The sequence below is a fragment of the Sus scrofa genome, chromosome 4, assembly GCF_054392235.1.
Source record: "Sus scrofa isolate SSC_HxYL_T2T_F1_AM1 chromosome 4, Sscrofa_HxYL_maternal_Yorkshire_Landrace_v2.0, whole genome shotgun sequence".
Lineage (NCBI taxonomy): Eukaryota > Metazoa > Chordata > Mammalia > Artiodactyla > Suidae > Sus > Sus scrofa.
This window is the reverse complement of record NC_139386.1, coordinates 104267075-104281610: the sequence shown is the minus strand read 5'-3', so window position 1 is coordinate 104281610 and position 14536 is coordinate 104267075. Positions and strand designations below refer to the sequence as shown.

Here is a 14536-nt window from a genome sequence, read left to right as displayed (position 1 = left end):
CCCTAAATTTTTTTTTTTTGTCTTTTTGTCTTTTTAGGGCTGCACCCATGGCATATGAAGGTTCCCAAGCTAGAGGTCTACCTGGAGCTATAGCCACCAGCTTACACCACAGCCACAGCAACACCAGATCCAAGCCATGTCTGTGACCTATACCACAGCTCACAGTAACGCCAGATCCTTAACCCACTGCGAAAGGCCAGGGATTGAACCCACAACCTCATGGTTCCTAGTCGGATTTGTTTCCACTGCGCCATGATGGGAGCTCCGACCACCCTAATTTTATAGCTGATATACTGCTTAGGTACAGTCTAAGCTCCTACAACAAAGAAATGGGAAAACAAAAACACAGCGGCTTAAACAAGATAGAATTTTATGCCATGTAATAGTCCTGAGTAGTAATAGTCCTGAGTAGTCTACGGTAGGTAGGATACTTTGCTCCAATACATTTTCCAGGAACACAGTTCCTCCTGTGTTGTTGCTTTCCCATTCCTTACAATATTGCCTTTGGCTCAATGACTGAGGCCAGTTCATCAACACCCTACCTACATTCCAGACAGTAGAAAATAGAAAAGAAAAAAAAAAGGATGAACATTCAGTCGTTTTGCTACACAACAAACCACCCAAAGTTTGGTGGTTTAAATTTTTTTTTCTTTTTTTTTTCTTTTTGAGTTGCACCTGGGAAATATGGAAGTTCCCAGGCTAAGGGTCTAATCAGAGCTACAGCTGCCAGCCTACACCACAGCCACAGCAACAGGGGATCCAAACTGCACCTGCGACCTACACTACACCGCAGCTCATGGCAACACCAGATCCCCGAGGGTAGGGATCAAACCTCGAATCCTCATGTATACTAGTCGGATTCGTTTCCGCTGCGCCACAATGCAAACTCCAATGGTAGTTTAAAATTTTGAGAGTCATTTATTAGCTTACAATTCTGTGGTTGGGTTGCGCTAAACGGGCAGTTGTTCTACTGGTCCCTTGGGCTCACTCCTTTGTCTGTAGTCAGCTGGAGGTTGTCTGGGTACTGATGGTTGAAGACGGCCTCCGCCAAAGGTCTGATGCTCGGCTGGGGTGACGACAGAGACCTGTGTCACATCTCTAGCATCTAGCAGGCTAGTCTGGCTTTGTCAGAGTGGCTGGGTTCTAAAAGCAGCAAAATAGGGCAAAAATCCAACATATAAGGATTTTACGAGACTCTGCTTGAACCACATTTGCTAAGTTTGTCTCATCAGCTAAAGCAAGTAATATGGCTAAGCCTAGATTCCACAGGCAGAGAAGTCACGCCTCAAGAGGCGAGTATTTAGAGATGGAGAAATGTGAGGTATTTTTTTTTCCTTTTTTCTTTTTCCCAATCTACTACAAAGAGCAAGACCTGTAAGTAGCACATACTACTTCCTTTTACTGGCTATTGACAAGAACTTTAGCCACAGAGTTAAACCTCATCTATGAAAAAAGGTTAGGAAACGTAGTCTCCAGCTAGGTAGACATGTTCTGTTAAAACTCAGTGGAGGTGGGTGGGAGGGCTTGTTAAAAATGGAAGCCTCAGGGAGATGGGCACTGGGGGGAAATAGCAGACTATCCCATAGCTAACAATTCCATTAACCATCTCAATTTGTTAAAAGCAAAGAATTAGAAGCCACTTGATCTATGAACGGATTTTCTTTTACCTTCAACTAGGCACCCTATTTCAAATTATCCCTCTAGTTCCCTAGAAATTTTTATACCCCTGAAAGCCAAAATAATGAGAGGTCTGCCTTTCTTTTATGAAGTTAGAAAACGTCAGCTGGGAAAGTGGAGGTGGGAAAGGACAATCAGCAGGTGGCTCAGTCACAGGTGCTTTCTCAAGCAGGTCAATTTTAGGAAGAAATACAACTGACAACTGAGGATTTAGACATTAATTCATTTAATTTATTGTGCCCACATACCTTTTAGAAAGTTTTAATACCTCCTAGGTTATACACATTTCAGTTTTAAGGCAACTGCCTTAGAACACTTTAATTCTGACTGGCTTCTTGTTTCTTATTTTCTATCATCCAGCATTTTTATTAATTCCACAAACACCTTTTTATTTTGACCTCACATAGCCGTTTGACTAAGTTTTCTCCTAAAATTGTCACTGTAAAAATATAAATACAGTACATAAAACACATAATGGGAGTTCCTTTCATTGGTCTCTAAATTCTCCAACCTATTTCCAAAGTAAACACCTAATATTTTTGATATATTTCCATATTTCCTTCCAGGTGTGCATGTGTTTGTGTGTGTGTTGACAGACAGATACATACATATGTACATGTATAAATTGTATTCAATTTTTTAAATTATAAAAGTATTACAGGCTTGTCTTAGCAAGTCAAAAAACTTAAAATGGTATAAAGAAAAATTGATAAGCTTTCCCACTTCCCTCACAAGACACCTCTCTGAGGTAAAAATAGAAACAATTTGCTATTATCTTTGCATTATTTTCTGTGGTCTATAAATATATACAGAAAAATTCTCAATGCAGTAAAACAAAGTAACAGTGCAGTAATTAACAAAATCAGGAAATTAAAAAAAAAAAGAATCTACCACCTCAAAACTATTAAAAAACTCTACTGGTTAAAAGAGAAGATAAAAAAGGAAATTATGGAATATCTAGGAAATGGTAAATGAAAAGCACTACATAAAAAAAAAATGCCTATGGGATCCAGTTAAAGCAATATTGTAATGAAAATTCAGTACTTTTTATATTAACTAATGAAAAAGAATGAAAATAAAGAAATTAAGTTGCAAGTTGGAAAATGAAAAATAAATATAAGGAAAGTAGAAGGAAAGAATAAAATTAAATGTGAAAATCAACAAGAAAATAGAAGATGACAGAATAAGTCAAAAGCTGTTTATTCAGGAAAAAGAAGCAATAAATCAGATAATTAGTTAATGTAATCAAAAAAAAAGGGGGAGACAAAGCACAAATATACAAAGTTAAAAACAGAAAGACCTATGAATTCAGAGGAAAGTTAAAGAACCATAACAATCCCTTTTCTCAATTCTATGAATATAAATTATGGATAAAGAAGAAATCTTTTCTAAAACAATTTTAACACATAAAAACTGGTTCCAGTAAAGAGAAAATACTAAATAGAATAATCACCTAACAGAAAATAGAGAAAAATTATCAGGGTCTAACTTCCCCTCTAAACATTTACCCAGATAATATCACTGGAGAATTCTACTAAAGCTTTAAAAAACAGATGATTTCAATGCTATTGAAATTATTCCTAAATTTAGAAAAGTTTCCAAATTCTTTTTGTGAAGGGAGAATAACATTTATTCCAAAACCCAATGAAAGTAACACCAAAATTTTTAAAAATCAATCTTGAAGACTGAAGTAGAAGTCTTAAATAAAATATTGTGAAACAGAATCTAGCAGTATATTAAAAGACTAATATACCAAGATCAAATGTTATTTTTGTTTTGTTTTTAGGATTGCAAGGATGCATCAATTTTGGGAAATCTATTAACACAGACTGCCATAATATGTGAACAAAGAAAAATCACATTGTCATTTCCACTGATGTTTAAAAGGCAACTAATAAAGCATTCAACATTTACTCTTGATATATTAAAAATCCAATAAAATAGAAATATATATCCCTTAACATAATAAAATATATCTAATCCCCAAAGCTACCACAAAGCTTAATAAGGAAACAACTGAAGCATCCTTCATTAAACTCAGAAAAAAAGAAAGTACTCTTATCACCACTATTATTCTATATTTCCTAGAGACATTAGCCAATACAATTAAATAGGAGAAAGAAATAAAGATAGATATAAAAATTAAAAAGGGGGGATTTCCTGTCGTGGTACAACAGAAATGAATATGACTAGAAACCATGAGGTTGCGGATTCGATCCCTGGCCTCGCTCAGTGGGTTAAGGATCCGGCATTGCCCTGAGCTGTGGTGTAGGCCGCAGACACAGCTTGGATCTGGCGTTGCTGTGGCTCTGGCATAGGCCAGCGGCGACAGCTCCAATTAGACCCCTAGCCTGGGAACCTCCATATGCCACGGGTGTGGCCCTAAAAGGACAAAAGACAAAAAAAAAAATTAAAAAGGAAGTAATCACCATTATTTACAAATAATATAACTGAATGACTAGAAAAATCTAAGAGAATCAACTGAAAAATTATTAAAAATAATTACAGAATTGAGAGAATGTAACTGAATATGAAATTAATATATAATAAACAGTCTTTCAGGTTATGAAAAGTAATGAAGAGGAGTTCCCGTCGTGGCGCAGTGGTTAACGAATCCGACTAGGAACCATGAGGTGGCGGGTTCGGTCCCTGCCCTTGCTCAGTGGGTTAACGATCCGGCGTTGCCGTGAGCTGTGGTGTAGGTTGCAGGCGCGGCTCGGATCCCGCGTTGCTGTGGCTCTGGCGTAGGCCGGTGGCTACAGCTCCGATTCAACCCCTAGCCTGGGAACCTCCATATGCCGCGGAAGCGGCCCAAGAAATAGCAACAACAACAACAACAAAAGACAAAAAGGCAAAAAAAAAAAAAAAAAAAAGTAATGAAGAGTTAAAAGATATAATGAATGGTATAAAGTTAAAATGACATAAAGATATAAACAAAAACATAAATGATACAATGGGAAAAAGATATTTTCAATAGTGACAAAAAGTATAAAATACTCAGAAATAAACTTAAGAAACAGATAAGGCCTTTATGAAAAAACTTATAAATGTTGGCTGAGCGACACACATATCAAAACACAGAAGTTCTCTTAACCTGGCACAGCAGGTTAAGGATCCAGCATTGTCACTGCAGTGGCCTGAGTCACTGCTATGATGTAAGTTCAATTCCCAGCCCAGGAACTTACATATGCTGTAGGCACAGCGAAAAAAAACCAAAAACAAAAACATAAGACTTTTAAAATGTTAAAAAATATCATATTCTTGTATCAAGAAAATCAATGTCACAAAAATTTCAATTCTAAGTTAAAATATAAATTGAACATAACCCAATTTTTAAAAATACTAATAGGTCTTCTTGTTGGTTGATGGTGGGAAGTGTGAGACTAGACAAGCAGATTATAAAAATCAGATAGAACATTAATAGAAAAAAATTCTGAAAAAAGAGCGGGACTCAATATTAAAATATTCTAGGCGTTTTCCTGTGGCACAGCAGGTTAAAGATCCAGTGTTGTCACTGCAGCAGCTTGGGCCACTGCTGTGGCAAGGGTTTGATCCCTAGTCTGGGAACTTCCACACGCTGTGGGTGTGGCCAGAAAAAATCTAAATCTATATGATTAGACATTTTAAAATAACAAATCTATAAATTATAATTTTCTAAGAAAATATAAAAATCTAAAATTTTTCAGGCACATATATAAACAAAATGATTGTAGAGAAATAGGCTGTATACATACAAATGTATAGACAAAGCATTTCAAATGAACAGGGGAAAGAAGTTTTACTCAACTAAAGGTACTAGAATGATCAGTAGGTAACGAGAAAAATTGTTATGCACCTCACACCGTTCACCAAAATAAATTCCATAAAAACCAAAAAAAAAAAAATTCAATGTAAAAATTAAAACGTAAAAATACTGGAAGAAACCATGGAAGAATTTTTTCAATCTTGGGGTGGAGACAGCTTATATATACATAGCATGTCAAAAACCTGAAAGTCATCAAAGTGAAAAAAACAGATTGATAAGTTTAATTATATGAAAACAAAAAAAAAAAAAAACAAAAAAAACAAAACAAAAAAAAAGGAGTTCCCGTCGTGGCACAGTGGTTAACGAATCCGACTAGGAACCATGAGGTTGCGGGTTCGGTCCCTGCCCTTGCTCAGTGGGTTAACGATCCGGCATTGCCGTGAGCTGTGGTGTAGGTTGCAGACGCGGCTCGGATCCCATGTTGCTGTGGCTCTGGCGTAGGCCGGTGGCTACAGCTCCGATTTGACCCCTAGCCTGGGAACCTCCATATGCCGCGGGAGCGGCCCAAGAAATAGCAAAAAGACAAAAAAAAAAAAAAAAAAAAAGGTTTCTGCAAAGGAGTTCCCATTGTGGCTCAGTGGGTTTAGAACCTGACTAGTATCTATGAGGATTCAAGTTCAATCCCTGGCCTTACTCAGTGGGTTAAAGGATTCAGCATTGCTGTGAGCTGCAGTGTAGGTCACAGATGCAACCTGGATCTTGTGGCTGTGGCTGGCACAGGCCCACAGCTGCAGCTCCAATTCAACCCCTAGCCTGGGAACTTCCATATGCTGCAGGTATGACCCTAAAAAGGAGAGAAAAAAAAAATTCTGCAAAACAAAAACTACCACAGGAAAAGATGAATGGCAAACTAGAAAAATATTTCTATATCCTATCACAAAGGACTAATTTTTTGAATATGTTAAAGGCACCTACAACTCAATCTAAAAATAGCACCAAGGACAACAACCCAATAGAAAATGAGCAATTTTATGGAAAGGGAAAAACCAATGTCTCTTAAACATGTAAAAATGTACTTAACCTTGGTCATGATAAGAGAACCATACATTAAAACTACATTAAGGCCATTTTTCACCTCTCGAATTAGTATCACGTTGTTGGCATGGGTTCAAGGAAGCATGTCATATGCCTACGGTAGAAAAGTATGCTGGTCCAAATTCTGTGGAGGACAACTGGCAGCATTTCTCAAAAGAGCAAATGTATATACCCTTTGACCAGCAATGCCATTTCTAGAGATCCATTATTTGCAAAATGATGTATGTACAAAGCAGGGTTAGGAAAAGACTGGAAATAATCAAAATGCTAAGGAAATCTATGTCAGTAAATTCATGTAATTACAAACACTGTGTGACAATTTTTTTTGTCTTTTTGCCTTTTCTACGGCCCATATTTATAGAACTAATTCTTTTTAATATATAATACTCTATTGTGTAAATGAATCAAAATTTATTCAACCATGTCCCTTTTGATGAAAATTCAGGTGTTTTCTTGATTTTGGTTTTTGTTTGGTTTGTTTTTTAACATGAGAATAATTTTTCTTAGCTAAAATTAGAAGATATAAACATAAAAGATAAAAAAAAATGGAAAAAATTACAACTTCAGCCTAAGGGAAACTTAACGTAAACGATAAAGGAAACATAGATAACTCAAAAGATAAATGTATTTAACTACACACGAATGTAAATTTTCCTTATGGAAAAAACATAAAAGAGACAAACAACAAATTGGAAGAAAATATTTGTTAAAAAAAAATAGCAATAGGTTAAATATCTCTAATATAGAGAAAGTTCCTAGAAGTTACTTTTTTAAACATGCAAAGAAAGTGAACAGGCAGTTCACAGAAGAGGAAATACCAGTGACTGATCAATAAATTATGAAGTCATCCTCCCCCTCATGAGTTATAGTTTTGTAAAGCAAAATGACAGATCTTATTTTACATCCATCAGACTGGCAAAAATGTAAAAGACAGATAATACCCAGTATGGGCAACTCCATGAAGAAAATGTACATTAAGCATTCTTGCTAAACATCTGAATCACAACATACAGGATGCTGATGGCACCTGGCAAAGACTGCTTTGCCCTGGCTACTCTGCTGGCAATTGTGGACATCCAGCTTGCTGGTGAGGACAGCCCATTCCAAGATCCCCAGCACCAGAGACAGCCATCAGGGAGAATCCTGGACTCATGAGGGATGGATCCCATGATTTTTTTCTGTGGGGGAAGAAAAGGACTCATTCCTCTTGACACTAATGAAAGGGTGAAAATATAGTTTCTTTTTTGTTACAACTAATACTATTAACCTCCTCCATCAGACATTCTGCCCCTGCTTGTTGCAAAACAGCCTGGTAATCTGGCCCTCAGGCTCTCACACACAATAAATGTATGAAGTCCAGGTTTGATACACAGATACTACGCTATTTGTCAACTTAAGCAACCCACTTAACCACTCTGTACCTTAGTTTATCTGTAAAATGGGAATAATAATACTTGTCTCTTGGGCTATACCAAGGATTAGATGTATACAATTAATGAAGAACTGGGATTGCAGGTCTCCCTCAGATATGGGTATAGCCCATATAGGCTACTCTTCAAAGAGGGTGGTATTTAATGTCAATGAGGCAGCTCCCATCTCTGCCTCAACATTTATATGTGAGTGAATTTAGTTTACCATGTAAACTGGCCTCCCATGGCTAACACTTCCCTTCCTATTCCAGGATGAATGCACATTCTCAGCTCAACTTTCCAGGAGGGAAAGTAACTGTGTGGCTTAAGAAAGTAGAGGCTGATGGGAGTTGTCTTGTGGTCTAGTGGTTTAACAGATTCAGTGTTTTCACTGCTGCAGCCCAAGTTCAATCCCTGGTCTGAGAGCCCACATCAAACTGCTACATGCTGTAGGAAGAAAAAAAAAAAAAAAAAGAGGAAGAAGAAGAAAGAAGAGGCTGAGGCCAGTACAGCAGTTTTTGTTTGTTTTCGTGCATGGACAAGTCTTGCGACTGTTCCCATGAGACCAGCTTGGAGTAACTGACATTTAAATAGGATCCTGGAAGAGATGGTATCAATGAATCATCATCTCAGTTGGTGTTCACCATAAATCAAGACACACCATTAGACAGTGGGACCTACCAGTGTTGTGCCAGAAGCCAGAGCTGGATATCCACCTTCGGGGCTATTTTTTTCTGTTTTAGTCACAAGTGGGTTCTTGATATCCCTAATGCCACCAGATGGGACAGTAAGCAGGGTCAACAGCTGGAGACAAATAGTCATTTCAGGTCCTGAATAGGCAGTCTTCTTGGAAAAGAGTCCTTCCCATTACTCAAATCCTTTTCCATCACTCCCACTGGCAAGTGCTGCCTTTCCTCAAAGCATGGATACAACAATATTCATTTTGTCTTCAATTTAAATAAATCTTTCTGAGGCAACCATCCCATTTTTATTGACACTGAGATTGAATCACAAGCAGGTAAAGCTACTTATCCAAAGCCACTCACTGTCTAGTGCCAATAAAAGCAGATAGAGGTCTGGAATTTTGGACTCCTGATTCCCAATTCATTCTCTCAGAGAGGTGGCTATATTTCTTAATACAGGCACTGAGCCTTCAGGCTGGAACAGGGAGATGGATTTGAGATAAAATAGATGGCTGTCTTAAAGAGTATTTAGTTATAAGAAACAGACACCCACTCAAACGGCCAGAGATTAAAGGGGGAAAAATTAAGCAAAAGTATAGCTAATCCTCATGAGTTCTGGAATCAGCAACCATAAAGCCAACAGAACCCCAAAGAGTTACTGTCTCAATCTCTCTGGGGGAGCAAGGCCTCTCATTTCTGCATATTTTCTTCATTTTGTGTTTGCCCTCCTGCTCTGTTACTACTTTGGCACAGCCTAAATATGGACACTCCAGCCTCAGCTTTATGTCTATGACTTCCTCATATGCCCAGCAGAGTGACTGTGTTGCCATGTTACCCACCAATGGCACAGCTCTTCAAAACTGAAAATTATGTTCTATCTAGAATTCTATACCCAAACTATCAATCAAGAATCTTTTTTTTTTTTTTTTTTTTTGGCCACCTCCTGACATATGGAACTCCTGGGGCAGGGATCAGATTCCAGCTGCAAAGTGCAACCTACACTGAAGCTTCGGCAACACCAGATCCTTTAACCTACTGTGTCAGGCCAGAAATCTAACCTGCATCCTGGCACTGCAGCGATACCGCTGATCCCACTACACCACAGCAAGAACTCCCAATCAAGCATAAGGGAAGAACAAAGATAGTGTCAGACACACAATGATTCAAAAAAAAAAAAAAAAAAAGCCTTCCATGTGACCTTTCTTAAGAAGCTACCAGGGAGTTCCCTGGTGGCCTAGCAGTTTAGGATTCAGCATTTTCACTGCTCTGGCTTGAGGGAAGAGGGATAAGGAAATTCTAGAATAAAAAAGGGCCTCAAAGGGCAATTTGTCCTGAAGAAAACAAAACAAAGAGAACAAAAGAAAGAGGGCTCATCTCTCTGAAGGCCTATGACAGATCTGATGAAAGACTAAAGATATGGCTATGAAAGATTCTGTCTGTTTAAAAAAAATTAAAGTGATCACTATCTCTTGGGAAAACACTAAATTTTACAAAAGGAAATATATAATTATACACACAACTTGGTTCTGTAATAAGTAGCACTTGCAGAATCCAAATTACATAAAAATTAACTAAAATTTATGATATGATTTTTGAAAGAGGGAGAGAAGGGTAGAGGTTTAAGAGAACCACATCCTCATCTTCTATAACAGAAAGTCATTAGACAATGTCAAGTTAACCAAGCGGTAATATTAACATTTATGTGGGAATATGGTGAAACATCTCAGAGTTGACAGTGGTTGTCTCTAAGGATAAAAGGACACTGTTATTACTCTTTTTTTTTTTTTTTTTTGGCAACACCCACAGCATCTGGAAGTTCCTGGGCCTACTATTTCTTTATGAACTTTCAAATAGTATCATTTTGACTTTAAGAAAAACATAAATTACACCCACCTCACCCCACATAAAAACCTGGCCCAAAGCCTTTTAACAAATGTATTTATTATCTCCTATGGTTAGGAGTCAATCCAAATTTTCTACTTCAGTCTAGGTTGATTTTTGTTTCTTTTCTTTTCATCTGCACCTACAGCATGTGTAAGTTCCTGGGCCATGGCGCAAACCTGCACCACAGCAGTGACAACTTAACTGCTAGGCCACCAGGGAGCTCCAGATTTCTATTTTCTTCCCTGCTTCCTTGTGTCTTCCCATCTGACCCAACTAGCTTAGCATTAGGCACTTCCATTCTCTCCCTTAGCTCATCTCTACTGGCCTCCGTGACTCTGTTCTCCCCTGGTTTTTCTACCATTCTGGGTGTCCTTTTCTCTCCTTCTCTGCCTCTGTTTGCATCTCCCATCTCTCAAACATTAAAATTCATTCCCCAAGACTCACTCCCCACTCCTTCAATCTTTTCTATTATCTCTCCCAATTTGTCACCCACCCTTATGATTTAAGCCTGTACCTCTTTGCAGTTGGCCCACACATCAACTCCAGCTCTAACCTCTTTGCTCAGTTTCAACTAAACATTTCCACAGACAACTGGACTCTGCTCCTGAATGTCCTACCACCCCCTCACTCAAAAATCAGGCCTAGCCTCCTGAGACCCTATTCCTGTCCATGATTCTTGGTCGAAACCTTGGCTTCTCCGTTTTTCTTCCCCTAGCCAGTTACTAAGTACTACTAAGTTCTTAACAATGTTCATTCCTTTCTTTCCAAAGGGGTTTGTCTTCATTATCTCGCACTTAAAATATCACAGTAGTCTCCTAAGCTCCTTGAAATCTGCCCATGTCTTATTCACCTTTTTAGCTCTCACACCTACCTCAGGTCCTATTGCCTAATAAGTTGTCCGCCAACTCTAAATACTGTCTCTGCCTCTAATCTGTACTGCCACCAGACATTTTTCTAAAATGCTCATTTGTACATGTCACACACCATTCAGTGTTTTAATGGCTTTTTACTATCTATGTAACAAAATCTGAATTAGTTTAGCCTGGCACTGGAGGTTCTCTATAGTTTCATTCTACTACTTATGTAAATATTCTCTTCCTGTTAATCTCACTAATGAAAACTCCTCTTTCATTCATCACAACACACTCACTGTGCATCCCAGGCACAGTGCTAAGCCTAGGAGAATAGAACGGGAGTCCAACCATCTTTGCGCCTCATAATCCAGCATTCATGTTCTCCTAATACACTCTAATCTACTTGTGATGGTTCTCCCTAAAACGGAAAACCTTTCTCATCCTCTCAGTGTGTTTAAGTATAAGAGCCAGCAAATATGGATGCTCACCAAATGTGGGAATAAAGGTTCCTTTGGGAAGGTGAAACTAATAAGGCTAGACAGAAAATTTATAAGTTTGCTAAGCTAGTAAATAGTGGATGAAAATTCAGATCTATTACAAAATCCAAGATTTTAACTTAGGCGAAACAGCTTGACCCACTGCAGAAGATGGTTTTTAAATGACATGTGGGGACACCCAAGTCCAAGGTAACTAAGCTATTTTAGCTGTCTCCCCAGCAAGACTTTAGAGTTCGTTCAAGCAGGCCTATTTGCATCCCCACTGTGACACACAGATTCTATATTTACTGCTGCTTAGTACGTCATCACCACCACCCACAAATGTTAAAAAATACTTATGTGGGCAATGGATTACACTGAGAGGCATCCTTGGAGATCATAAAAAGATGTCCTCAGAGGATGCAAAAGAGCGATTAATGACTTCCAAAACCCTTCCCTCATCCATCAATTCTCTCCTGGACCAGAGACAGAGAACTACACAGTAACAGGATTAAAACAAACGCCCTGAGTTTGGCACAGTAAAGATGCTCTCAGTTCAGGCTTCCTACAAGGCCTGGATGATGCTGGTCACCAGCCTGATGGCCCTTCAAGGTATGTTCAGAAGAATCTTAAGCACCCCCCAAAATGAGGGTGCTATATATACCTTGACATCTTGGTTATTCTCCAGAGAGTGGAAAGGAAGCCTAGAGTGGGGCAGGGAAATGCTCCTCAGGCCCCGGCTGCCCACAGGAAAACATCACACCAGTATGAAGGCAAAACTGGTCCAAAGGGACTCAAGACTTCACACTAACTAGGGGAAGATACATGAATCAGACTTCCCATTGGTAGGAGGTCAAACCTACTGGGAAAGAAAGCCTGTGGGAGAGGCAAGCAAAGACAAATGCCTCTACTTACTGGATGAACAGAGGGGTACAAGTTGAGGCAACAAATGTTTGGCTATACTGTGAAGATGAGCAAGGCAAGAAACAGACTTGGTCTGGAGGTGGGTTTTAAACACTGCATCTCTTCTGGAAAGGCTGATGGCTGGATTGAGTATATTAAACAGTTGCAGCTGAGTCCTCTGAGCACCATTTATGAGTATGATCAGAGTTTTCCCTATCAGATAAAAATACTGGAACTTGCAATGACCTGCCATCAGGTTTGAATAATCAGTAACTGATGCAGGTTTTTGCCTCTCTTTGGTATTCTTAATCCCAAGCCCTACTTAGGGTTTCCTCAAATCAATAACTACCACTGTTTGAAATACCACCAGATGTAAGCCCTATAAACGCAGGAACTTTGTCTTGTTTACCCCCCCGCCCCCCCCCAAAAGTGTCAGGCTCACAGGAGGCTCTTAATAAATTTGTTTAAAGAATTTTTGATCCTGCTGTATAGCACAGGGAACTATATCTAGTCACTTGTGATGGAACATGATGGAGGATAATTTGAGAAAAAGTATATACATATATGTGTGTGTGTGTGTATATATATATATATGACTGGGTCGCTCTGCTGTACAGTAAACCAACTATAATGTAAAAATATATATATATATAAAAGAATTTATATGATGGGCTAGACTTTACATATGACGATTCTAACCTCATACAATCCAGGTAAACATTCCCTGATTACTCACTAGTAAACAAGTATAAAGAGGTTAAATGTTGCCCCAGTGCACAGGAATTAATTAATACAGGACCTGCTCACTCTAAAATCTGTGCTCTGGTGATTACCTACTGCCTGCTAAGCATCTTCTCTCTCAACTCCTTCACCATTCTCCCCATTCTCCCTTTTCCAGAAATAAGACCACCTAACACTCTCTTATTCCAGCCCCTTAATAGCAGACTATCAAAAGAAAACAGACCTTGTCTGTGATCCTTGGCAAGGACTTGCCAAATGTGTTATACTGAAGTGGTAGGGTTCAGTACAATAAACGCACACACATTTTCTCAGGCCCAAAGTTATCATGCTCACATGTGACAAAAAGCATGAGGGACTTTCCTGGATCTTTGTGCCTCCCTTGGCTCATGAAACTAATTTCAACAAGTATTCCTGTCCTATCACCATGCCAGTCATTCAGTGCCATACATGGAAAACCTACCTTGAACTTTTGAGTGCCATCTATTTCTTGATTGTCCTACCTTCCATCACGGAGAAATCAAAGGTTGGCTTCTTCCCCACTTCCACCAGGATCAGGTAGATTTCACTGCAACTTTAGCAGTAAGACACAACACATGCAATACCTTCCCTTCTTTCCTTTTCCTTTCTTATCTAGTCATAAGGGTCTATCAATCACACATCTCAGGATGAATTACATCAGGTATTTTGTGACTATTCTAAGTTTTCCTTTTTCTTTCTACAGCTTTGTAAGCCTTGTGCCAGAGGAAACTTTAAAAAAGTCACAGCAAGATAAATCTGATTCTCTTTAGCTTGGTATCTTTCACATTACAATATGCAGAGAGAAAGAAATAATAGGACAAAGGAGAAGAGATGCTAAGTATGCCAAGAATCTGGGGGATATAAGATGGGCAAATGTCCTTTCCTCACTGCCAGAGCAAACCTGACTTTCTTCCTACCTCAGTCATCAGTTGAAAAACAAAAAAACAAAAAACAGCTTTCACAAAAGCAGCTGGTATACAATTCTCACTCAAATACTCGATAAGCATGTGTGTTGTGGTACCCCAGAAGAACTTGTCCTCCCTTCCCTCCA

At 38.7% G+C, this 14536-nt stretch overlaps 2 protein-coding genes across 2 annotated transcripts in view; one reads left to right on the top strand and one right to left on the bottom strand.

The window, feature by feature from the left end:
• PDZK1 (PDZ domain containing 1) overlaps positions 1–1143 on the bottom strand; it is a 65821-nt gene extending 64678 nt beyond the window's left edge. The window contains exon 1 of the mRNA XM_085023117.1: positions 931–1143. The gene's annotated coding sequence lies outside the window, so the exon portion shown is untranslated. The remainder of the gene's footprint in view (positions 1–930) is intronic.
• Positions 1144–7531: 6388 nt separating this feature from the next.
• CD160 (CD160 molecule) lies at positions 7532–14196 on the top strand. The gene is given in 7 exon segments (XM_085020975.1): positions 7532–7604; positions 7826–7829; positions 8442–8629; positions 8632–8662; positions 12364–12387; positions 12389–12435; positions 14189–14196. Coding segments are annotated over 7 exon segments (375 nt in total).
• The last annotated feature ends 340 nt before the right edge of the window (positions 14197–14536 follow it).